Source organism: Gadus morhua, chromosome 1 (genome assembly GCF_902167405.1).
Source record: "Gadus morhua chromosome 1, gadMor3.0, whole genome shotgun sequence".
In the NCBI taxonomy this organism is placed as follows: Eukaryota; Metazoa; Chordata; class Actinopteri; order Gadiformes; family Gadidae; genus Gadus; species Gadus morhua.
The window spans coordinates 18,154,210-18,180,147 of record NC_044048.1 but is presented as its reverse complement, the minus strand read 5'-3'; the positions used below and the strand labels follow the sequence as shown (position 1 = coordinate 18,180,147).

At 47.4% G+C, this 25,938-nt stretch overlaps 2 protein-coding genes across 3 annotated transcripts in view; one reads left to right on the top strand and one right to left on the bottom strand.

The window, feature by feature from the left end:
* The window catches only part of LOC115545972 (adenylate cyclase type 6), a 35,863-nt gene extending 19,505 nt beyond the window's left edge, over positions 1 to 16,358 (bottom strand). Inside the window, exons 1-3 of the mRNA XM_030359517.1 lie at positions 16,145 to 16,358; positions 13,614 to 13,841; positions 12,075 to 13,044 (exon numbers count right to left, since the gene is read on the bottom strand). Of these exons, the coding sequence (XP_030215377.1) occupies positions 12,075 to 13,043 (969 nt within the window). The 5' untranslated portion in view covers position 13,044; positions 13,614 to 13,841; positions 16,145 to 16,358. The remainder of the gene's footprint in view (positions 1 to 12,074; positions 13,045 to 13,613; positions 13,842 to 16,144) is intronic.
* A 1,297-nt stretch (positions 16,359 to 17,655) lies between these two features.
* cacnb3a (calcium channel, voltage-dependent, beta 3a) overlaps positions 17,656 to 25,938 on the top strand; it is a 16,640-nt gene continuing 8,357 nt past the window's right edge. Inside the window, exons 1-2 of one of the 2 annotated variants that reach the window (XM_030359851.1) lie at positions 17,656 to 18,114; positions 19,055 to 19,147. In XM_030359851.1, coding sequence (XP_030215711.1) covers positions 18,031 to 18,114; positions 19,055 to 19,147 — 177 coding nt within the window. In that variant the 5' untranslated portion in view covers positions 17,656 to 18,030. The remainder of the gene's footprint in view (positions 18,115 to 19,054; positions 19,148 to 25,938) is intronic. The other variant, XM_030359859.1, reaches the window with a different exon arrangement.

Below are 25,938 nucleotides of genomic sequence, written 5' to 3'. Positions count from 1 at the left end.
ATATAAATATATATATATAGTGTAATAATAGTATAATGTATGTTAATGTACAATAGCATCATGAGCAGTATCTGCTTTTCAGCTCCTTTTCCTCTGCACATGAAATAGATTTTAAATTTATGTTTGTTAATAATATGAACTGGTCTTTCAAGTGTATTGTGAATATGTCTTAAAAGAATTCAACCTAAGAATAAACTTGCTTAACTGCTGCCTCTTTGACCCCTGAAGCATCCGATCCCAAAACCTTCTACAAAATAGTTGAGGTCATTATGTTATTATTAGAGCTGTCAAGCGATTAAAATATTTAATCGTGATTAATCGCATTAATGTCATAGTTAACTCTAATTAATCGCGATTAATCACAAATTATTTTTCTATGCTAAATATCCCTTGATTTTTTTGTCCCATAAATCTTCTCATTTTAATTCTCTTATCAACATGGTGAAGTGCATCGGCTTGCCTTGTGCAAATGATTTTTTATTGATAACAACATTGGCATATACACTGATCAAAACAGGACGATACAAAAAAAGAGCCTATAGTGCAATTAAACGACTGCTTTGAACAAATGTCATTTGAACATAGCAGTCAGGCTACTGCTTCTTTGTTTTGAGCCAAAGAAAAAAAAAAAAAAAAGTTTTTTTTTATTTTTTATATAAAATAATTGCGTTAATCGCGCGATAGAAAATTTAACATCGTTAAGTTTGGTTTGCGTTAACGCCGTTAATAACGCGTTTAACTGACAGCTCTAGTTATTATGTAATTGTCTTAGGTATCACACGGAGCACGGAGTCCCTCCGTGCTGCCAGAGCCTCGTCCCTCTCTTCGGTTCTCATTCTCCTCGACCTGTCCGCAACATTTGACACGGTGAACCACCAGATCCTCCTTGCCACTCTTGCTGAACTTGGCATTGCTGAATCTGCTCTTTCCTGGTTCACATCCTACCGGACGAACCGCACCTATCAAGTAACATGGAATGGCTCCTTGTCCAAACCTTGCACGCTTGAAACTGGTGTCCCTCAAGGCTCTGTACTGGGGCCTCTTCTGGTCTCCCTCTATACCAGATCACTGGGCTCTGTAATTACATCACACGGCTTTTCCTATCACTGCTATGCTGACGACACTCAGCTTTTTCTCTCTTTCCCCTCATCTGATAATGCCCTGATTGCAACACGCATATTGGAATGTCTGGCGGACGTCAGCACCTGGACAACTGCCCATCACCTGAGGCTTAACCTCAACAAAACCAAGCTCCTCCTAATCCCAGGGAAAGATAGCCCACACATGGACTTACTGGTCACCGTTGAGAACATCACTGTATCTCCTTCTCCTACTGCCAGAAACCTCGGTGTGGTATTGGACAATCAGTTATGCTGCACCGCAAACATCACTGCGGTGGCCCGATCCTGCAGATTTGCACTTTACAACATCCGCAGAATCCGGCCCTTCCTCACAAGGGAAGCAGCTCAGCTTCTAGTCCAATCACTGGTCATCTCCCGCCTCGACTATTGAAACTCACTCCTGGCTGGACTTCCTGCCTCTGCGATTAAACCCTTGCAGCACATCCAGAATGCGCCAGCACGCCTCGTTTTCAACCTACCGAAGTTTGACTCCCCTCTTCCGGGACCTCCACTGGCTCCCTGTAGTAGCTTGCATCAAATTTATAACAATGGTACTGGCATACAAGGCAGTCGATGGAACTGCCCCTGCCTACCTCCAAGCATTGATAAAGCCACACACCCCAGCTCGATCCCTCCGCTCAACTACCTCAGCTGGACGTCTGGTACCGCCATCGCTAAGAGCTAGCAAAGGTCGATCAGCAAAGTCACAACTTTTCTCGGTTTTGGGACCTCAGTCGCTGAACGAGCTCCCTGCCGTTCTCAGGACCGCAGAGTCGCTCACTATCTTCCGAAAAAGGCTCAAGACTCTACTCTACATAGCCACCCTCCCCCTTCTGGCCACCATTGTACATTGTATAGTGTTGTATTGTATTATAGTACTTAACTGTGTAGCAATGTTGCGTAGCAACATTGTATTGTATTGTGTTGTATTGTATTAGTACTTAACTGTGTAGCAACTGCAGTAGCTGCTATCATTGCTGTAACACAGGGAATTGGTTAGCCTAGCGATTGTTGTACTTGCACTTGGTTCTATGAACATCCTTACTGTACCGACAGCGATATATTGTTGCACTTCTTATGACAAATATACTTATCGTAAGTCGCTTTGGATAAAAGCGTCTGCTAAATGCCCTAAATGTAAATCTAAATGTAGTTATCATGGTCACTATTTGCATGTGATATGGTACGCAAGAGAGAGATCCATAATGTCATAATCCTATCAGCCCGAGTGTCCACCTGTACCGAGAGAGAGAGAGAGAGAGAGAGAGAGAGAGAGAGAGAGAGAGAGAGAGAGAGAGAGAGAGAGAGAGAGAGAGAGAGAGAGAGAGAGAGAGAGAGAGAGCGGGTGGGGGTACAGGGTAATAGAGGGTGAGAGATATGAGAGAAGGAGAGAAGGCAAGAGGGGGTAGATGGAGAGAGGGGATATATTTATAGAAGGTGGGTAAAGGGAGAGAAGGAGAGAGGGGAGAGAGAAAGAAGATCTGTGTGTGGCTGTGAGTGATGCGCGTGCAGCTTTCACTTAGCAACTATCACACACATTCCTCAGACTCCCTCCAAAGACCTGACCCCCCCCCCCCCCCAACACATACACACACACAAACACACAACCCATCACCCCCCACGGAGGTTCAGAGAAGGTGCAGGAGTGCAGGAGAAGGAGGAGAACGACCTGGCTGAGGAATATGGGGGGTAAACTCTATGAGCCATCCTACCAACGTAGAGAAACACATCCTTAGTTTAACATCCAACCAGAGAAGCCCCCGGTTTGGGGTCATGCCGTGCGGTGTGAGCGCTACATGACGGATGGTCACCTATAGGGCTTATACGTCCGAATGCATCACAGGATGTCAATAACAAACCATAATGAAAAATGATTCCATGATTAATTACCAAAACGCTGTTACGACCAATACATTTCCTATGCTCCTGTACTTCATACATGTTGGCGGTCCTCGCGATGGGACATCAATATGTGCGATCCCTTTTACATATCACAATCACATTTATGGTCGGCGGTTCATCTGGTACATACGTCGCACATTTTCAAGCTCCGCTAGTGGAACGCACAAACTGGATATCCACGGCAGCGTGGCTGCAAAACGCCGGCTTAACGCAGACTATCCGTGTACTGCCCAAACGCTGCACCACGGTGACTGTAAGCTCCCCTTTAAGGTCTTTGCTCCGTCTGTATGCCGAGGCCTCCCAGCACGACGCCCTCCCGTCGGCCTGCTTCCTGTCCCCCCCCCGCCCTGGTCCCCGGATACCTTTGTCACGTCAACCTGTGCACTATGGCTGCAGCTGAGTGAACTCCGTCCATCTCTTAAACTCTCTCTGCTGTGGACGTCTGGGGGTCTAGAGGCTGAAAACACACTGGGGCGCGTGGTGCTTAGGAGGGGGGAAGAGAATTATTTAGCTGGACAAAGGATAATAAATAAATGATTAAAGGTTATGTAGTGCAATACAAGGCAAATCCATAAGCTCCCTTTTTTGTCTGACTTTGAAACACATCTGGAACTTCTTGGGACATCTGTGTTACATCAGGCTTTATTAAACAGAGCCTCCCCTGCTTGTCGCTAAGCAGAACTCCCCCAGGTCCCTTATCTTCCTCTTGTAAGTGTCACTTCTTCATTCTGAATCTTCTTTCAATGCGCTCTCTCTCTCTCTCTCTCTCTCTCTCTCTCTCTCTCTCTCTCTCTCTCTCTCTCTCTCTCTCTCTCTCTCTCTCTCTCTCTCTCTCTCTCTCTCTCTCTCTCTCTCTCTCTCTCTCTCTCTCTCTCTCTCTCTCTCTCTCTCCCACTTAGACCTCTCTGGGTGTGTGTTTATAGGTGTGTGCGTGTGTATAGGATGTGTATGTGCTTGCTTGTTGAAAGCACATCTATCGATATGTGTGTGTGTGTGTGTGTGTGTGTGTGTGTGTGTGTGTGTGTGTGTGTGTGTGTGTGTGTGTGTGTGTGTGTGTGTGTGTGTGTGTGTGTGTGTGTGTGTGTGTGTGTTTGTGTGTGTGTGTGTGTGTGTGTGCGGTGCCAGCCAGCTGCTGGGGGTTTGTGTACTCAGGCCCAGGCACCAGTGTCTACACACGGTTTCTGCCGGTCCTTATCTGAAACGGCCAGAACCTCTCAGCAGATAAAGACTCGGGCCCCACCTGCCGCTGACGCTGCCTCATTTGTAAATCAGGAGGCCCCTGAACACAGAGAGGCTCCAGAGCACCAGGCCTGGCATAACTCAGCAAGAGTAACGTAATAAACAACACTACATGCGGCGCACCTCTGGTTGCAAATATGGTTGCATCGACTGACATGACAAAGGAGCCTACTAGTAAATACTACATGACGATTAGGACGGGAATTATAATAGATTCAAATCGCAGTAACGTTGGTTCACGTGCACAAAACTCACACGCTCAACCCTGTGTGCCCTGAGTGATTCAGGTCAAGTCTCTCTCTTTTCTTCTCCAAAGTTCAGATCCAAATAAGGTAAACAAGCGGTTTTAAAAAGTTACAGGTAATTGACAGAACAGATAACATTAAATGTCAGACACAAGATTTATTGACAGATTTTGATTGGGACATGGGAGGTGACGGATCCAATCCATTAGGGGCCGGTGCCAATCTGGGAAGACCCACGCCGTGTTCCGACCGGACCCGGCACGAATTAATCAACTGGTGGGGTGGCTCTCCCCCTTACAATGGTGCCCCCAGCCCCCAGTCAGAGGAGTGAAGACAACACCCTTGTTTACATATACTCCATGAAATATGAAGTAGAATCTATGTCTATTTGAGACATGTGTGATGTTTATTACTCTTGTTATCTTTCTTTTTCTCTGTTCTCATTGAGATATACTATTGAGAGCAGAATGACTTGAATCAATAAATAGATCCAATCATATCTTTATTATTTTATTACCCTTATCGCTCTCAGCCTAACCACCATTACTTCTGTATCAGGGTGTGCAGTCACATTATTAATATAAAGGCATTGGATATAAATATTGTGCTATTGCATTTCAATTTGAGCTCAATGCAGGCTTGTGTATATTTTATGTTATACATAATATGTATTAGTATATGCTATACGTGAACCTCCTAAGATGGCATAATTTCATTGGTGCGATATTGGGCAATGTCCCATGATTGAGATCCCAAACTCGGGATATTGTTGCGGTCGTCTCGTCACGCTAATAATATCAATTATAAGCGTGAATAGTTGGGAATAGCGGGAAATAGTACTGGGAAATAGACCCCTCAACCTTCGGACCTTCTATTCACTGAACCTTCTATTCACTTCGCCTTCGGCGAATAATTGTTAAATATCTTCTATGGAGTCAGAAAATGAATTCTAAAAAAACTGTTTTGCATTGCATTTCCTGTCGTCCTGCAAAGGTTTCATTGAATTAATTAGCCAAATACTACATACAAAACTATAGACAAATATTACCTTTCTTTCTATGACCATATAACAACATTACTTAATGTCATGTCAAGGACAGTTGCTGAATCACAACAATGCCTAATAATAAAACGCCTAATTATGTCCAATGTATTAAATATTGTACAGCCCGGGTAAACTCGTTATACACAATAAATGATTGTCTATGTGGTCATTTTGACTTTGATAGTCCCATTTATTCCCATATTTGCCAGGGCAGCGCGATGGCACTAGCCTGACATTGAAGAAACACGTCGGTGTGATTTCATGCAGACGGTGTGACTGACAAAGTGTCCCGACATTGGGCGGGGTTCCTAAACTTGCTGTTGCTATTTTTAAGAGGTGGCAATACGCTAAAAAACGACCTTGTCCTCACGATTCCATAAGCACGTTCGTTGATGTGAAATGAATCAGGCTGACACAAAGAGGAGGGGGCTGTGCATGGCACGGAAAACACTGGTTGATAAAGGCTGTCCAGAGAAGGGATATGCAAGACGGACACGAGGTCAAAATTCTTGTGAATCCTGTGAAATCCTTGATATGATGATGAGTTAGGGATACATATAGGAAAAGGGACAAGGCCAAGGCGGGCTGATTTATTCCTTTGAATCTTCCCTTTGCAAGGTCTTTACATGGCCACTCAAAACACATGCCCCCACAATTCAACAGGGCCAACAAAGAAGAAGAGCGACGCCGAAATGTCAGTGCAAGTGGAGCAGAGATAAGCTTTTCTGAACCAGACCACTGGTAAACAACATCCTGTGCATTCGTGCCTACCCCTCCCCCTGCCATCACTCAAATAACCTCTCCCGTGTCATCCCCATGGTTGATTATATGGACTGGCCCATTTCACTAGTACGAGGGGGTAAGGGGAGGAGAAACACAACAAGGTTCTACGCCATTAAGTGTTATCTATTGACAGCTCTGCATGCACACAATCCTGTGTAAAAGAAAATCACCAAAAGGGAAATTACATTTGACCTACATTTTTGTCTTTGCTGCACTCGTAATCAGCACTGTATACCAACAGCCTGAACTGGGCTTTGACTGCTTGAGTCAGATTTGTTTCCTTGGCAACCGCTGGATCAAGTGAACACAGGCAGACGGAGGGAGAAGCTTTTCTTTTTCTTTCTTTATTATCATTCCCAGAAGTGATGTTAACACCTGTGATGGATTCACTTTGTTTCTATCGGTCCTAAAGGGCACGCATTGCAGGCATGACTTCATATGAAGTCTGTTGAAAACAAAAGAAAGAAAAATCTTAAATGATGCCGGTATTACTCATGAACATGCATCGAGTGTGCAGGCTTCCTACTTCTTTATGTGTGGGGTTCACAAGCTAACACTTCAACACACAAGCACATCGTTCAATCCGTCTACCATTGCATATGAGCGTATTTGTATATTTTAAGACGTAGTGTGTGTGTGTCTGTGTGTGTGTGTGGCCGAACAGGCAGGCGTGTGAGATGTGGGCATGGAAAGCAGTCCGGTCCAGGGTGCTCTTCTGAGGCCAGTGTACATGTGACAGGTGCTCTTCTGAGCCCAGTGTACATGTGACCGGTGGCCTTGGTCAAAGGCTGCTGCGGCGTCAAACACACAAATTATTTATCGGCCGACCGGTGGACGGGACTTTGTGAAGAGAATATCGGATTCTACTTCTCCGACCACATGCTTCTCTCTTCCCCATAGGTAGTCTCTTGTCTTAACACTCCTCCCTCACCACAGCTCTCTCTCTCTCTCTCTCTCTCTCTCTCTCTCTCTCTCTCTCTCTCTCTCTCTCTCTCTCTCTCTCTCTCTCTCTCTCTCTCTCTCTCTCTCTCTCTCTCTCTCTCTCTCTCTCTCTCTCTCTCTCTCTCTCTCTCTCTCTCTCTCTCTCTCTCTCTCTCTCTCTCTCTCTCTCTCTCTCTCTCTCTCTCTCTCGACCCCCAGGTGATCGCTACGGGATAGCATCCGACCATTCCCAAACCCACATGAGCAACAGGCACACGCTGTACATCTGTACGGTGTGTGTGTATATACCATACACTTAGCTTCGTGTACATGTGCCAGGTAGCCTCGTTAAAATGCTGCTGCCGCGTTAAACACACAAATTATTTATGGTCAGAATATCGGATTCTATTCCACCACATATTTGCTCTTCTTTAAAGATAGTGTCTCCCCTCCCTCCCCACGAGGGCCCTCTCTGAGCCCCCAGCCAGGCTGTGCGCGCTTGCCTGTGTTGCCTAATGGGCTTTAAAGGCGTCAACCACTGGTTCTGTTGTGATCAGGGACCAAAGATCTATGGCAAATTGCATTAGGTACTGAGTCATCCAGTACATGAGAAAATACATGCAGAAAGGAGCTTGCCTCGGTATCTTAGTGCTGAACCAGGGGGGAGGGCACCTGTGTGTTTGTGTTTGTGCTTGTGTGCGTGTGTGTATACATGCATGCGTATGCATGTTGAGAATGGAGGAGGGGGGGATGGGGCCGGAGTGCACTGGCTGTGTCTCTGACGCAGACGTGTGATAACGCTGTTCCATGTGACGCAACAGTCAGAAGGAACACCAGGGGCTCGGCCCTTTCAGGAACCAATCGTTGACCTCCCACAGCACTTATGTCAACAACATCCAATTAACAATCGCATCCGTTGTCAGCGCCGCACTCTGTAACACGCACGGCGCGGGCCAGCTCCACAACAGCGGTTTGTTTCAGTGACACTCCAACTCCATTGACCTATTCTCTTACCGGCGTACAGCGACAGCCAATGGACGGTAACCCAGGCGGTAGCTAGGCTGAGCTATTCACACAATAAATGTATCATTAATGCACACGGGACAATGCTTGACCATCCGGTTTCAAAGAGAAAGACGCAGTGGTGTGAGGCCTCAATGGAAGAGGAGGGCCGTGGCTGACACACAACAAAGGAGGGGGGTGTTGGCGACGTGTCTGTGTACATAATGTATGATGTGTGTGTGTGTGTGTGTGTGTGTGTGTGTGGGTGTGGGTGTGGGTGTGTGTGTGTGTGTGTGTGTGTGTGTGTGTGTGTGTGTGTGTGTGTGTGTGTGTGTGTGTGTGTGTGTGTGTGTGTGTGTGTGTGTGTGAGTTGCTAATTGACCTAAGCTGATTAGTGGACAATTACAGCCATGACAGGAAGACAACACATTTTCTCTCTTTTCTTATTTGCAACCCAACCCAAGTAACACTAATGGTATATAATAAGAATTGCACCTTCAAAATGTGTCGGATAAAAATGGAGATTGTCCATTTGGATTTCCAAATATTATTATGCTTTATAAACCACAAATTGCGGGGAAATTGGCCATGGCTTTCTTTAAACAACTGTTATTTGCAGCTAGAAAAACTGTTTTACATTGACAACAACTGCCAGAACGAACGGCTTGTGTGTGTGTGTGTGTGTGTGTGTGTGTGTGTGTGTGTGTGTGTGTGTGTGTGTGTGTGTGTGTGTGTGTGTGTGTGTGTGTGTGTGTGTGTGTGTGTGTGTGTGTGTGTGTGTGTGTGTGTGTGTGTGTGTGTGTGTGTGGGTCTGTGCGTTTGTGTGTGTCTGTGCGTTTGTGTGTTGTTAATAGTTTGAAGAGATAAAATAAATAAATAATGGTTTACACAAAAAATCAACATCAAACATGTCCACAAAATATTTAAGTGATCCTGATTGGCTGCCTCATATGTTAGCAGATGATTTCGAGGCGGGTTTAAAACAGAACTACATGTATAATTTATATTATTTCTAATTTTGTGCAAAGGAATAATATAAAATGCTGGAGGAAACTATCAGTGTCACGATTCCTTTCCCTTTTGGTGTTGTTGTTGTTGTCGTTGTGGTTGCTATTTCAGGTCTGGTCAAGGGGCGATGGGCAGTTGCTCAGTCAGGTTGAAAATGTAACACGCTTACCAGGTCTTCACATTGATAATATTGTTCAGCTTTAGCATGTGGCTGCCTGTTCTCTGAATTAATCAAACAAAGCCCTGCACTGGCTTTGTTTGCAGTGGATCTGAGGACAATTGAAAGAAGAAATCTACTACTACCAAAAAAACACAGAGATAATAATTGTAGATCTGTTTTTTAAGCCGCTCCATGTGGTCATGCTGTTTCTGTTCCGTTCCGTTTTATCCCAGCATACGGCTGCTCGCAGCCCCCCCCCTCCCTGAGTGAATACACACATACATAATCAAGATGCCCGAATCAAGAAGGTCAAGCATGTGTGATGAACTGGACTGCTTTCAATGCCCACATCTCACACATACACCTGCCTGTTCCACCACAAACGCAAACTATGTCGCAAAATAAACAAATACGCTCATATGAAAAGGTAGGCAGAATCAAAGATATACGTGTGTTGAGGTATTACCTTGTGAACCCCACACATAAATAAATAGGAAGCCTAACAAAGCACACTCCATGCATGTGCATGAGTAATTACCAGCGTTTTCAACAGACTTCAGAATGATGAAGTCATGCTTGCATGACGATAGAAACAAACAACAACAGAAAGACAGTCAAGAGTCTGAAGGAGAAGAAGGAACACCCGAGACCTGGCTCCTCAGAAGAGAGACCTGGCTCCTCAGAAGAGAGACCTGGCTCCTCAGAAGAGAGACCGGGCTCCTCGGAAGAGAGACCTGGCTGCTAAGAAGAGAGACCTGGCTGCTAAGAAGAGAGACCTGGCTGCTAAGAAGAGAGACCTGGCTGCTAAGAAGAGAGACCTGGCTGCTAAGAAGAGAGACCGGGCTCCTCAGAAGAGAGACCTGGCTGCTGAGAAGATAGACCTGGCTGCTAAGAAGAGAGACCTGGCTGCTAAGAAGAGACACTGGGCTCCTCAGAAGAGAGACCTGGCTGCTAAGAAGAGAGACCGGGCTCCTCAGAAGAGAGACCTGGCTGCTGAGAAGATAGACCTGGCTGCTAAGAAGAGACACTGGGCTCCTCAGAAGAGAGACCTGGCTGCTAAGAAGAGAGACCGGGCTCCTCAGAAGAGAGACCTGGCTGCTAAGAAGAGAGACCGGGCTCCTCAGAAGAGACACCTGGCTCCATGTCCCCAACACCTACAGGAGGTGGTCATCATCGGCACAGGGATATCGTTGCTTGGGTTAATGAGTTATTGGAGAAAGAGGAACTACTTTCACACGGGCGTGATGCGCTGATTGATGAGACCGTGGCGCTCCGTGTCACACGGTCCACGCAGGCCCTTAGAAGTGCAAAGCATTGGCCCCGTCCCCGTACATATCTCACGGCATTCATTCCTTCTTATCGACGGCAAACAAAGGCGACGCCGGCGTAATTAACTGTGTTGCGTGCATGTCATAAACATCGCGCGGCGGGGGGCGGGGGGAAACACGCACGGTGAACGTTACATCCACTTCCTGTTTTGGAGGAGCGGCGGTGAAGCCCTGTGTTTGGGATTCGCCGACAGGTGTTTGATCGTACCATGACGTACTTTATCCGTGTTTGTGCGTTGTTTATTTGTACGTATTTTGGGCTGGTAGAATGTCGTCGGCCTAGTCTGGCGGGAAACATATCTGACTGCAAAAAAATGTCCCCAGCTCGCTAGGATAATTAGAGCAAACATTCCCATTATCGCTCCCTGTGGTTTTCACATAGCAGCCTCCTGATAACTTCAGAGCGTATCTTGTTTCAATAGAGACCAACTGCTTCACATCAGTTACGGTGGCTAAACGGACTGCAGTCACCGCTACAACAGCACCAATCACCACCACCCCTCCCTGGGAGGAAAGTACAAAGCGTGCCTTGTGTGAGAGCACAGAGGCCAGGGTGACACAGTTTAATATCATCATCCTCCCGTTGTCACACACACAGTCACACACACAGTCACACACACACACACACACACACACACACACACACACACACACACACACACACACACACACACACACACACACACACACACACGCAAGAGCACGCACACACTGTACAGCCACACACAGAACAATACACATACACACACACACAGACACATACACAAACATGCAAGAGCATACACAGACACTGTAAAGCCACACACGACTGTATCCAAAAAGGTGTGCATGTGTATCTGTGTGTCTCCATTCATGTCCAAACACACGGACAAATTCATGGCTGAATGTATTCATACATTCTTCACACTTCGGTCATGCATTTGTACTCGCACTCCAAATCCGACTGTGTGACTTCTCGCTACATAATAATGTCTCCCATAAAAGTCACAAGAAGACCCTGTCACGGTCAAACAGACGACAACAGACAGCTACTTCCTGATTGGTCATCCGATAAGATCACCCTCTCGCACAAGCTCGTGGCCAGTCGATGTGCACACAGACACGGTAAACAATTAAATGAGAGTTACATTAAGCAGACGCTTTTTACCAATGCGACTTACAACAGTTCATACGCACATTAACACATCGGAGTCAACCACGCAAGGCTCGACGCTCAAGGAGGAGCCGGGGATCGAACCAGCGGCCATCCCGCCCTTCCTCCTGTGCTAAGCCAACCCTTAACAGAGAGACGGACGGACCGCCAGAGCCCCGCCCCCTCACCTGCTTCCAGAGGAAGGCGTCCTCGTGGTTCAGTTGCCAGGTGGTGACCACGTGGATGACGGACAGCAGCGCCCCGCTGAGCACGGCCGCCCGCATGCGCACGGGCAGCAGCGTGTAGATGATGTAGATGAAGAACACGGACCACCAGATGCCCTCGGAGGCGCTGCGCGGCGCCACCGTCAGCACGCCCAGCACCTGCACCGACACCAGCACGCCGATCACCAGGTAGTTCACCATCCACATGTAGTCCTGGTGGAAGCCGTTGCGGTTGCACACCACCATGAGCGCCAGGAACAGCGCCATGGCGACGGACAGCACCGAGGCGTAGGCCACATGGGGCGCGGCGCGCGGCGCCAGGTGCACACAGTGGAAGGTCAGCATCACGCCGCACACGATCACCAGCACGCCCATCAGCATGGTCAGCGAGCTCTGGTTCAGCCGGAAGAAGTAGCGCTGGTACAGCCGCTCCAGCTTGCGCGACTGAAACTTCTTGGACTGGAACACGCGCATCACGCGCAGCCAGCAGTCGGCCGCGCTCACCACCCCGCCGCCGCCGCCGCCGCCGGCCCCGCCCTCGTCCCCCACCTCCCCGCTGCCGCCGTTGCAGCCGCCCTTGCGGCCCCCCTTCCGCTCGCCGTCCTCGAAGCCCAGGTCGACTGACTTGAGGCCCACGCCCTCGCCGGCGGCCCCGCCCCTTTTGCCGTAGTGGTCCTCCTGCCAGCCGCAGCGGTGGCCGAAGTTGCCCCCGCCGCCCATCGCCCCGGCGACGCCCCCGCCGCCGCGGGGCTGCTGGGGGAGGGGGGCGCCGGAGGGGGGGTCCATGGCGTCTGGGTCCCGCAGGCAGCTCATGTAGCGGGGGTTGCAGAGGGATGAGCCGCCCTTCCGCTTGGACTTCTTGCCATTGCGCTCCCCCCACGCGGTCTTGCGGTCGTCCACTCTGGCGACTAGGAAGCCACTAAACCAGGACATTCTGTGGCGGGGGGTGGGGGGGGGGGGGAGAGAGAGCAGAGGGGGGGCTTAGAGGAAGAGCAGGTACTAAAGGCATGCAGCAACATACAGCTGGGGGTCCCAGATGTTCAGACATTGTTTACATCTGAGGAGGGCTTTTACTGTCCTTTTCTTCAAGCTGTGTGGAATCTACAAGTGGCCGGCATTTCTTTCTTTGTCGAGAAGGATACAAACAGAAGGATCTATGGCTGTGTTCACAGTATGGAACTCAACCCACATTTCTGAATGTCCGAGAAGGCTGCTGCTATATTTGCAGCGACACTTGGACACATCCTCAGGTCCTCAGTTCACCTAACGCTGAACGCCCTCAGATCCTACCTGCGTTATCCTCGCCCGTGCGTCTACGTTGAAGGTTCCCAGGCGGCACTAAGAGCCTCTGAATGCTAAAGCAATACCCGGGCCGTGTCTGACCGACCTCCGGCCAGGCGACTCCCCAGACACACACAACGTACCGGGGAACAGGGGAACAGGGGGACAGGGGGACAGGGGGACAGGGGGGACGGGGGGGGCGGGGGGGGGGGGGGGCGGTACCTGTTGGGGATCGCGTGCCCGCTGCCGCCCGTCGTTCTCCGGCCGGTCCTCTCATTTATCCCTCTGGGCAGATGTTACGGTATCGAGAGCGGTGGGTGGTGCGTCTTTGTAGCTCTGACCCGGGCGCGGGACACCTCACGCCAACCCCAGAGCCAGCGGTGGGAGACAGAAGGTTAATGAGGAGGCCGGCCCCCTGCGCCGCATCTAGCTCCGAGGCCCCCGCTCGCTCTGGTGGGGAGGGACCAGAAACAACAACACAACATGAAGATCCTCTCGGCCTATCAGATCAGAACGAAGGGCATGGTCGTCTTCCGTTGCCACCCCTTTCAGATCGTTTATAAACTGTTATCAAAGCGGATGTGTTCACCATGGAAATGTAGTACAGCTTCCTAACTTGGCTGGATGTCATTCATGAATGGGAAAAGTGTTTATGGCATAGCAACACATTTCCTGGGGATGATTTCCTTTGTTTTTCTTGCCTTGTTTCATCACACAAAACGGGAGGGATGGGCAACACACAAAACGTCCGGGATGGGTAACACACTGACATAACACTAGGAAATCGGACTGTGTTCCTTGAAAACACACAGTCTATTAAGCTATTTCAACTTAACCGCACACAGTGATAAGTATCGTTCACAATCATATAGACACGTGACACCCTTGTAGTTTTTTAAGGACCTTGGTCTCATACACCTCATATTCACTAGTGTGGTCAAAATTTAAGCCGATATGTGCTGTATCGTTTATTTTGCCTGCTGTATTATGAAATATATGCGTATGATTCATGATTCTTGCTACACGGCAGATGTCATTTTATTGCTCGATTATGGAACCCATCATGTTATTATTTCATCATCATTTCGAGTAGCAGTTTTGTGTTGTTGTTCTCGTACAGAACCATACCTCGGTTATCATCTTACGTTATCGGACCCAAAATTATGACCGGAGCTCCAATTAGTGAAGATAAAAACACAACCAACTAATAGGCTTCCATATACTCATTTATTTATTTATTTATTTATTGGACGGAGAGCGTGAACAGACGCGCGTATCGGAGAGCATGCTGCGCTATTTAAGCAAAAAAAAAAAAATATCGCCGTTGCTTCGTCTCTATTCAATGTGTCAATTGCTCCAACAGGATCAGGTCAATTTCAATACGGGGCACCTCGAGGCTCATCCCAAAACCAAGGCGTCCCCCATTCCCGCGCACAAGGTCGACATTCGCAACGCGTTTTTACCCCCGTTGCAAATGTCGTGGTGGTTGTTGCATGTCGGCTGTGTTTGCTCGCCTGCTCTCGGCTGCAGTCTGATCTGAGGTCTCCTTGCTAACGCTTGCAAAGGGAGGGAGAGGAAAGGGGAAAGGCTATTGAGAGGACATTTTCAACTGGATAGCAGGACACACACACAAAAACAGAAACACACTAACATGCACACACACGAATGCATACGCACGCATGCACAAACACACACACACACACACACGCACACACACGCACACACACACACACACACACACACACACACACACACACACACACACACACACACACTAGATCCACAAACCATCCTAGCATAAGGCAGTCGTAGGCTTTGCTCTGCTTCATCATTCGTAGGCAGTGAGGGAATACAGTCCGATCGCTATATCACTTTTCTATAGCCTTAAGGGGGGGGGCGGTGGAGGGCAAGCCACTGCAAATAACTAACCCGTAAGATGCTGGTGCTGCTGGCATATTTTTTGATTGTGTTTCAACCATTTGCAATACAACATACCATTCCATGCAGAGGCCTTGCCCGCGTTCAGATAGCGTAGGCTCCTCGTTACATAACAGGATGGCCTCTGTGTGTGACTACTATAGCGGGGAAACAACCCTGTGGTGGCGATCAGCGTCCACTGCTCCAACTTGGACGCATAGCCTACAACATGTCACCATTAATGCTGATTCCGTTAGTGTTTTTTTTTTTACCATCATGAGCCAACGATGCAGGCGCAGGCAGCTTGAGAAAACGTGCCTGTGTCACATTCCACAGCATCCATTAGCGGATGGGTCAGGAATGAGGGACGCTGAGCCTTATTTATAAACACGTCTCTGAAGTAATGTCATTGAAACGGTACCGATTCGAGCATCGGGACGTTAAGTAGGCCCACGGTCTGCAACGAATAGAGAACAGAGATACAACGGTGTTTACGAAACGGCCATGATGTTTGTTTGCTTAAATAATGGAAAAAATAAACGCGACTCATCGGATGCATGTAATGCGTCGCCAATCAGAAACGTGTAACTGAGCATCAGTGGAAAACATGCAGGGCTCTTCTTCCTCTGCTGCCGCTGGGAACAGAGATGGCGCGCGGCTGGATTGGGCATTGTAATCATTTTCATGAATACCCACTTGGACCAAACGATCCACTGACATAAGCATATAGGCCTCCAATAGTTCCCCCAACAACAGCATCCAGACGGACGTTTGACAACATACATGTGGGCCTGCAGTGCACCAGAAGCACTGACTGCTCATGTACTCGGACTCACCGTGAACATCTTCCTCTTGTTTTCCAACGAGACCGCATGAGACCATCCGATCGCGGGAGAGACAGGCCCGGGTCGGCACGCTGCGTCGGGGACGTTCACAGTGGCGAGGGGTGGTGGAGCGATCCGAATTAAACGGAGAATCCGGTAAGCTGCTGGTTCTCTCTCTCTCTCTCTCTCTCTCTCTCTCTCTCTCTCTCTCTCTCTCTCTCTCTCTCTCTCTCTCTCTCTCTCACACTCTCACTCTCACTCTCTCTCTCTCTCTCCCTCTCTCTCTCTCTCTCTCTCTCTCTCTCTCTCTCTCTCTCTCTCTCTCTCTCTCTCTCTCTCTCTCTCTCTCTCTCTCTCTCTCTCTCTCTCTCTCTCTCTCTCTCTCTCAGACGCGCCGCCGTCGCTCACACGCTATACTAGTCCCACTTTTAGTAACTCGATGCTCCCTCTGGTGGTCGTAGCGGGTACTGCGGAAAGCCCAGGACCACAGCATAATTGTCATATAGATCGACCCTATGAATTGTCAAGTATTATGGGTATAGTAGTATTACCCAAGTAGTATGGGTAATAACATTACATGTTGTGCACTACAAACAAATTCGAGTTCAACTCTGTAAACATATAAAATATTATGCATTATAATAGCCGCAATGACCATCCCCTATAGGAGAGAATTTGAAAAGGGAGGAAAACAAATCCGTTATTACTGATCACACCAGGTCAATAACATTTTCAATTTGATTCATTTGGGAACGACTGCCACTTCTTCTACGCTGAAACATGGAATCAATTTTGGCAAGAGGAAGAGAAACGGTCGAGTAAATAAACTGGTGTTTGCTCAGGGCTCAGCCATGTTCGCTGCCACCAGGCAGGGACCTTCTACGCTACTATAATCTCTATTATATTCTACATTCTATTGTATTAAATTGCATGCTAATATATTCTACTCTGTTCTATTCCATTATGTTTTTATTTTCTATTCTATTGTTTTATATATTATATTATATGCATTTATATTCTGTTTTATTGTATTCTAGGTGTTTCTTGTATTATAATATATCATACGTTTTTTCTGTTCTTTTCTAATCTGTTTTATTATTTTACCCTCTTTATTTGTAAAAAGTTGCAAAGGAATACAGTCCAATACAAGGGGAAAAGTTGCGATATTACTTTTATATAACCACACAGTGACTGGATGGAGCCTATAGCCGAGGCAAGGTGGGAGGAGGCGAAACATAACAAACGGCAAGCAGCCAACGAGAGGGTTGGAGGAGAGAGAGAGAGAGAGAGAGAGAGAGAGAGAGAGAGAGAGAGAGAGAGAGAGAGAGAGAGAGAGAGAGAGAGAGAGAGAGAGAGAGAGAGAGAGAGAGAGAGAGAGAGAGAGAGAGGAGAGAGAGAGAGAGAGAGAGAGAGAGAGAGAGAGAGAGAGAGAGAGAGGAGAGAGAGAGAGAGAGAGAGAGAGAGAGAGAGAGAGAGAGAGAGAGAGAGAGAGAGAGAGAGAGAGAGAGAGAGAGAGAGAGAGAGAGAGAGAGAGAGAGAGAGAGAGACTTGTGGAGGGGGAGAGATCCCAGTGGGTTCAGGAGAGCCAGTGTGGGAGTACACAGTCCACGGGCCTGGGGTTTGCATGGGGCTCTGCGTGCGAACGACGATGCGTCTAGACCTCCTCGGTGATTTCAGCCTCCCGTTCCCCCTCACTCAGTGACAGACGGTCTCCCCTCGCATCGGGACGTTTAGAGGTGCATTAGCGTTGAGGTGCCTTGTGCGTCACCCCGCATGAACATCGCGGAGGTTTGTCCGCGTCTGCTCTCTCATCTCCTCCGCTCCTCCTCGACTGCATATCGATGTGTTTGGATCCCTTGTTTCTCGATGTGCATCTCGCCTCCCCACGTCCCCAATAGATGGTGCAAGTCAAAATGTCCAAATCTCCAGTAGACCCTGTAACTGGTGCTGAGACTACCGGCCCCCAGTCCCACAATTTCCAGGTAAGCGTGTGGATGGATTCCTCATGAGCCGCCGGAGGTGTCTATCGACACAATCCGGTCCATGCTACTTGTTGTTGGAAAGGAAGACGGAGCTACTTTTTTTTCCGTGCCTTTGAGATCGCGGTTTAAACAGATTGGTAGCAACACGTCTTGGATCTGGATGAGGAATATGCATGGTTTGATTGTGTTAATGCCATGGCATACGGCCATGAGATAGAGTATCCTACCACCTCGTTGGATCTATATTTGTACCTCTTTGAATCGCATCTCAGGCCGTGTCGATTCTGCATTGAACATTTATTATTTATTTCAACGTGTCCCCTCTAAAGCCAACGGATTATTAAATTAATACAATGAATAAGAACCCTTGTAATGATTGGCCTGAAAGTGTAAACATGAGTTGTACTCACCTGTAGCCTATTTTTATACAAGGCCTTAGCGAACACTGTCAATTGAGTCAATACGGTTATATATATATATAAATAATATGGATGTCTATGAGGATTCTTAGAGCTATATCTATCCTTTGCATATCAGCTTTCTTCATCATCATGCATAATATTCCCCATAAAATGTACCCCCTCAACCTCCGGGTTGAACGGACCTATATATTAGGCCTATTGCCCAAAACATGATGTATCTATCTATGTCTCTCTCTCTCTCTCTCTCTCTCTCTCTCTCTCTCTCTCTCTCTCTCTCTCTCTCTCTCTCTCTCTCTCTCTCTCTCTCTCTCTCTCTCTCTCTCCCTCCCTCTCTCTGTCTGTCTGTCTGTCTGTCTGTCTGTCTGTCTGTCTGTCTGTCTGTCTGTCTGTCTGTCTGTCTGACTATCTCTCTATCTAACTGTCTGTCTGTCCGTTGGTCATTTTGTCTTTCCGTCCGTCCGTCTGTCTGTCTGTCAGCTTAGTTAAACTTATGCCCTTCCATGTATGTTGTTTTCCAGATACCCAGAAAGTTACCTAAAAGGAAGAGTCGTTTCAAACGTTCAGATGGCAGCACGTCTTCTGACACCACCTCCAGCTTCATCAAACGCCAGGTATCTCCTCAGCTCTCTTCTACTGTTTCGCTTCATCATTCTGAGGACATGTAAACCCTACTGTATTGACCACATTGTGGAAGTGTCTGGTGGCAGACCACTGAGGAGTTCAACCATAGCAATGCTGATGGACTGGTGCTGGATTAGATAAAACCATTTGGGCCCAGAATATGCTCTCCTGCTTCCGGTAAAAACGACAAAACAATGCATTTGTCTTTATGTTATATATATATGGCTGTTGATGGTTGATTGTTGATGATGTTGTTGCATTCTTTGAACCAGCATGGCTTACGGATGAGATTGCTGTTGAAATCAAATTGAATCAAATAGAATACAATTTGAGGAGTCTACAGGTCAAATTGCTTAAACTTCTTGCCAATTGAGTTGAAGTACAAACACATGGCCCATTACAGGTCAAGGACTGAAGAATTCTCTACTGTCTGGGGGGGGGGTTCTGTTTGCAGATGCGTCAACATACTTGGAGGTATCTGATTAGTATCTTATGCATTGCCGTTTATCTGCCACGGTTGCAATTATAACATTGTCCAGCAGAGTGCAGTATGCTCCTTGAAGGAAGCAATATGTTCTATTGAAATCCCAAACCAGCCTAGATTTTTAATTAATGCTTTCAGGTCAAGGAAGCATCCAGGCTAAGATGTGCTGTAATTGAAAAAATAAAATCTCTGAAACTGAAACAATTAAATAGAATTGAGAATAATTAAACGTGAAGCCTGCATGTCCAAATTCGATAAATGAAAACAAATTAAAGACGTGTGTTTAGTTTTTATAGTCACAGCATTCATCACTAATAGTCAAATGTAAAATCGATTTGATTTAATATCTTTGTCAGATGATAAAGGATATTCTTTGAGCATCAAGCCAGTATTGAGGGGTAATGGCGGACCCATCAGCCATGTCAACGCACCCGCTCACCATTTAAAATGAACAGACAGTGTGTTCATGCGACAGCAGTATGTGAATGGGCAGCCAAGCGTCTTGGTTAAGGTCATCGACTCCCAACCGAGAGGTACACAACAACCTACCTGCTCATTCTTTGAATGAGACGCCTCAGCCCCCCCTTGAATCTCAATTGAGCTTTGATACACTCTATCCTCATGGCTTGAAGTTTATGCCCCGTTATAGGCTGCCCGTCCTCTGCATGGAGTGGACGAGTTCTCCCCTGGATGGTAGCATTTGTTTCCTCTCTCTTTGTTTCCCTCCAATGACAACTGAGGCCCGTAAAACATAATGCCAACACTAAATGTGTGTGTGCGCGTGGATGGGTGTGTGTGTGTGTGTGTGTGTGTGTGTGTGTGTGTGTGTGTGTGTGTGTGTGTGTGTGTGTGTGTGTGTGTGTGTGTGTGTGTGTGTGTGTGTGTGTGTGTGTGTGTGTGTGTGTGTGTGTGTGTGTGTGTGTGTGTCAGTGGAGGCTTCTCCATTGAGGAGAGGGAGGAAGATCCTCCCTAACATTGTTGAGAATAAAAAATGTAGATTGCCCAGACTATTGTAATGAATTAATGCCCTTAAATATGACTACTTTATTGCCTTTGAATATATAATGTTCGTTTCCCTGGGTAAAGGGACATTAGCACCCCCTATTGCCTATCGCCAATTACTTCAGGGAGGAACGTCCTCCCTTTGCCTCCGTTCACTCCCATTAATTTCCCCGAAAGTACTGGCGGCCGGTGGATAACATGGGTTTCAATGGGAGAGAGGAGGAAAATCCTCCTCTGAGTGGGTGGGACCTTAAGGGGTCTGATTCGCGCAAAAATCTATCCGTCTGCGCTATGAACCAATAAGCAGGATCCCTGGATGTTGAGCAGTGTTGCCAGATTGGTCAGATTTCCCACCCAATTGGGCTACTTTTAACCATGTTAGGCTGGAAAAATGATCATTGGGCGGGAAATCTGCCCAATCTGGCAACGCTGTCGATAACAAACCCGGTCTGCATTGCCGCGATCCTCACTGCAGACGCAGAGCAAGTGAAATCTGCGATAGCGAGATTCTAAATGCACAATGGAAACATTGGAAACTGAGGACATTGTTAATGTCTTGTTACAAAAATCATTCCATTCATTCACTTACAGTGCTAAGTTAGCGACCAAAGAAAGAGGTAGACCACTTCCCAAAATCAAGGTCACAAGAAGTAATGGCAACGTCAGTGTTGTGAGTGCCACATGGTTTGCTAGGTACGCATGGCTAACTGGTAGCATTACCGTTCTTGTTGTTCTTTTAGTAGTTTGTTACTCTGACCGCTCTGTTTGATATTGTGGAAAGGGTGTTAGTGAATGATTCAGAGCATGATGTATTTTAAATGGCATCACTTTGGTTCTTGAGTCTTTTCTTAAAACAATTGTTACTGAAAATAAACAGCTAAATACCTACGGTCAGTGAGGGCAAAAATAGGCCCAATGATAGGCCCAGATTTCTTTATTTACTTTTACAAATCAATAGTAGGCCTGATTTGACTAATATGCTTTGCATCCTTTCCTTCTCAAATTACAGTGATGCCACTGGTGGCTTTGTATACATTTTATTCACATAACTCCCTCCCTGCTATTTTGTAGTTCACCAAAACACCCTGAAACAACTTGAGTCTCACATTCTTATGCCACCATACACCAACAGTGCAAGCAGGCCAATGGCAACCAAGCGCGCAGTCCTTCCTCCCTCACTTTAAAAACCACCAGCCGCCACTGGTGTGTGTGTGTGTGTGTGTGTGTATAGCCTGTGATGGGGTATAGCATGGTTCCCTGCCTATGATGTGATACGTAAAAGGGGGAAAGATGTGCCACAAGATAACAGGCCTGAATGACCTGGCCGACTGGTAACAGGGCCACTCAGGACTAACGCCTTGTGCCCACTGCCTCCGTCCGTTGACTGATCCCCATTGACTTTGAATGGGGACGGACGCGCAATGCATTGTGGATCTGTTCGCTCCGTCAAAAAGTTGAAAAAATGTCAACTTTTTCGGCAGCGACGGATCCGTCATCCAATCAGATCGCGAATGCAAATGTGTGCAATGTCTCGGGCTCATACGACCCCGGAAAGCTCCCCCATCCGTCAGCCAAGCCTTCCGACGTCCTTTGACTGACGGTGCAGTGGGCATGAGGCGTAAGGCTCAGTCTTTATACTGGACTCCCAGCATCCCTCCATGCATTGGGAGTTCCAGCGACTGCCATCAGGGTTGAGCTTAGACACCTTTATGCCAGCATGAACTATTTCAACAAACTGTAAAGCGACGGGACTCTAGTCTTCTTTGCTTCGGCTGCTTGATGGTGACAGTGGGAGAGAAATGCTATACGTGTGCAGCATTGATACGTATAGTTAATGCGAAGAACACTGTTAAATTAATGCAATGATGGAGGAAACGCTAGTGATCTCGTTCAGTCGGGGGGGGGGGGGGGGGGGGATCAGTATGGATATTTCACATTGTGTGATGTCAAAGCGATGCATGAATCCCACCCGCGGGCCTTTTGGCAGGAGGGAGATGTGGCACGTTCCTCGGCTGCTCTCTCACACACACACACCCACCTTCATCTCTGTGTTCAACGAGCAGAGCACATGCGCTAAGAGACAGCCCCTCTTTGTATCGCCAAATGAAGGGGCCGCTCGAGAAGCATCCCACTGTGCTGCACGACTGCATAGGTGTTGCATGGGCTGTAGCGGCTGATGTGAGGAAACAGAAAGTTTCTGCTGCTTGGAGACCGGGGTGGGGTTCCCAGAGCAGCGGAGTATGACTCACTCCTGCAGTGGAATAAAGGAGCTGAACGCTGCCATAGCAATAGATGTATGTATAAGACATCAGCCCGCTCTGTGTGTGTGTTTGAGTGACTGTGTGTTTGTGTTTGTGTGTCCGTGTGTGTGTGTGGAGGGGGATTTGCTCTTCAGAACCCCCCAGCCCAAATAACCTGCTTGTGGAACTATAGTTTGCCCCCGATTGTTAACGATGAAGTTTCCTCGAGCCGCGAGTCTGCAAAGACTGGGCGTGATGGAGTATTGGGGGTAAAGAGAGAGAGAGAGAGAGAGAGAGAGAGAAAGAGAGAGAGAGAGAGAGAGATGATGAGAGAGAGAGAGAGGTAGGTCTGATCAAGGGGGGAGGGTTGATTATTCTGTTGCGCCAGAAGCAGTTCCTATACGTGTGAACTGGAGATGTTGAAGGGATTGTAGCGTGTGTGTTTTGTGTGTGTGACTCAGTGATAGCAGCGTGTTTAGGGTGTAGGCTTAGTGTATGTCCTTCCTGGGATATGAGGTGCAGCACATAGTCTCAAGGAGACGGATCAAGCAGTCGCAGCACTTCACTGAGTAAGTACAGACGAGTCCCAGGTGATCCAGTCCTGTGCTCTCGTTCTCTCCCTCTCTCTGTCTCCATCTCTCTCCTTTACTGGGGGAAATCACCTCCTTTTCCACTCGCTGCCGTCCTTCCTCGACCTCTCTGATCGCCAACGTGCGTGGTGTCGTTGCTCGTCGTCGCACTTCCTCGCCTGTTGTTTATTTACCTCGTCACGCGCCCAGGGTTCCACCGCTCAGCTCCTCGCTAGTTGTTTTGGTTCTCCTTTGTCGTCCTCCTCTTCTGTTTCCTGGATCGTTAATTCTCCTGGGGGTTTATGGCTGGGTCAGTGTGCTGCGGTCTGAGCAGCCACACCATCGTTTGGTATTCCTCGGGACCTTGTCCTTTTGCTACCCTTTCTTGGTACAATTGATTTACATATTTCTCAGCTCTCAGATCCCGAAAATGTTACAACTTTTACAATCTTCAGAAAATGGCAGGAAAAATATATCAGCATTTAGTTTTATTTAATTTAGTGAATAGAGCATACAACAGATTTCCACATAGATCCGATTATTCCGAGTGTGTGTGTGTGTGTGTGTGTGTGTGTGTGTGTGTGTGTGTGTGTGTGTGTGTGTGTGTGTGTGTGTGTGTGTGTGTGTGTGGGTGTGTGTGTGTGTGTGTGCGTGAGTGTGTTTGTGTGTGTACCTGTAAGAGTGCGTGTGGTACGTACGTGTTGGTACGTGCATCTCCACCGCTCGACACACTGTGTGCTGCAGTGTATTGAATGATCTGATCATTTCAGCAAGTCTTGGCGGCAGCCAGCAGGTTCTGACTGGGAGTTTATTATTAATAGGAAACGTTCGTGTTCAGACCTCTGGGCCACATGCTGTTGTATTTCCTCTGCACATCGCCTCCTGTTGTTATTGCAGCTCCTTATTTTCCTATACTGTCCCACAATATAGGCCGCCATACACTGGGGTAACATGCAGCATCCATCGTGTATTGTTATTCTGCACAGCAAACAAGGACATCACAGGATGTACCCAGTGTTGGTAAAATACCCTAATCCAAACAATTGAACCATGTTTTTGGTATGCATGAATTCCTAAAGCTAAATGGTCAGCAGAATAAAGAACAAAACTGAAAAACATAACCGCTCTGTGACTGCTTTTAAATCTATTTTTTAGACAACAATAGAATACTACTGGCACTCGACTGAAGGTGAGCACCATGCACAGGACTGTGAAGCAGACATAATGTTCCGGTGTAGTGTACTGGACGTCCAGCTAGCTTTACACACCGTCAGGGGGGGCTTCGATCTCCTGGTCACCTGTTCCAAAGCACTTATAGATTACCTTTAAAGATAAATATTGGATGGCAATCCAACCGAGCCTGCAGGGAGACGTCTCTGCGCGAAGCAGGTGAGGCTAGCGGCCATTCTCTATTTGTCTACGGCTTAACAACTTGCAAAGTTTGTTACACACTTGTTTAATATGCACATGGAAATGGCATGTGGACATATTTTGCCTGCATTTGCTGCAATGAAACTTGTCGTCCACTGCATGCTATAGTATGGAAGACTAAGAGAGCATGCCCATAGGAGGCTGTACACCACATAGGTATGCTTGTGGTCGCAATTGATTAATGGACCTCTCTCCCTTTCCTTTTCTCTCATCCTCCCCCCATCCCTTTCATGTTGGCCGCTGCTGTCTCTCCTGCCGTCTGTTGCACGTCTCTGGGGCTGAGCTCTGGTTCCTCCAGTGCTTCTTCTGTGCTGACAGATTCAGGCCTGGGAGCCTGTAAAGGGTCCAAATAGAGAGACACACACACACACACACACACACACACACACACACACACACACACACACACACACACACACACACACCCATACATGCAGGCGTGCACACCAACAAGAACACAGACACACACACACACACATTCTCACACACCCATACATACTCACACACATATGCATGCACACATACACACACAAATGCACACATGCAAACACACACACACATTTCCATACATGCCACATGCAGAAGCACACACACAGACAAACACACACAAGTATACAAACAATTATCCATGCACACCCACACGCGTATGCCCCCATTGAAATACAGAGTGATTGCACACACAGGCACACACATAACACACACAAACACGCATGCAATGCATACCCCTTTGCAAAGGTTCAAACATATAGCCGCTTCAAAAACTGGTTTTAATTACCAGAAAACAGTGGCATGAGTGGAGATAATTAGCATGTAATCATTTCAGTGTGTTGTTATTTTAACCTTAAGTGTGCTTCGTACAGGTGTTTTGTATGGATAAAAGCTGTTTTAAAGTAGGACTAAAGGAGAATTTCTGTGCAGAATATGTTTTCCCTAATAAGGAGGCGGATCTCTTGGTAAACCTGGAGGAGATGGAGGATGTGTTCTGTGCTGTGGGGGATGATGGGATGGATGTAGGCCAGGGGGAAGAGGAAGCAGTTCTCTGCTGCGTGCTATAT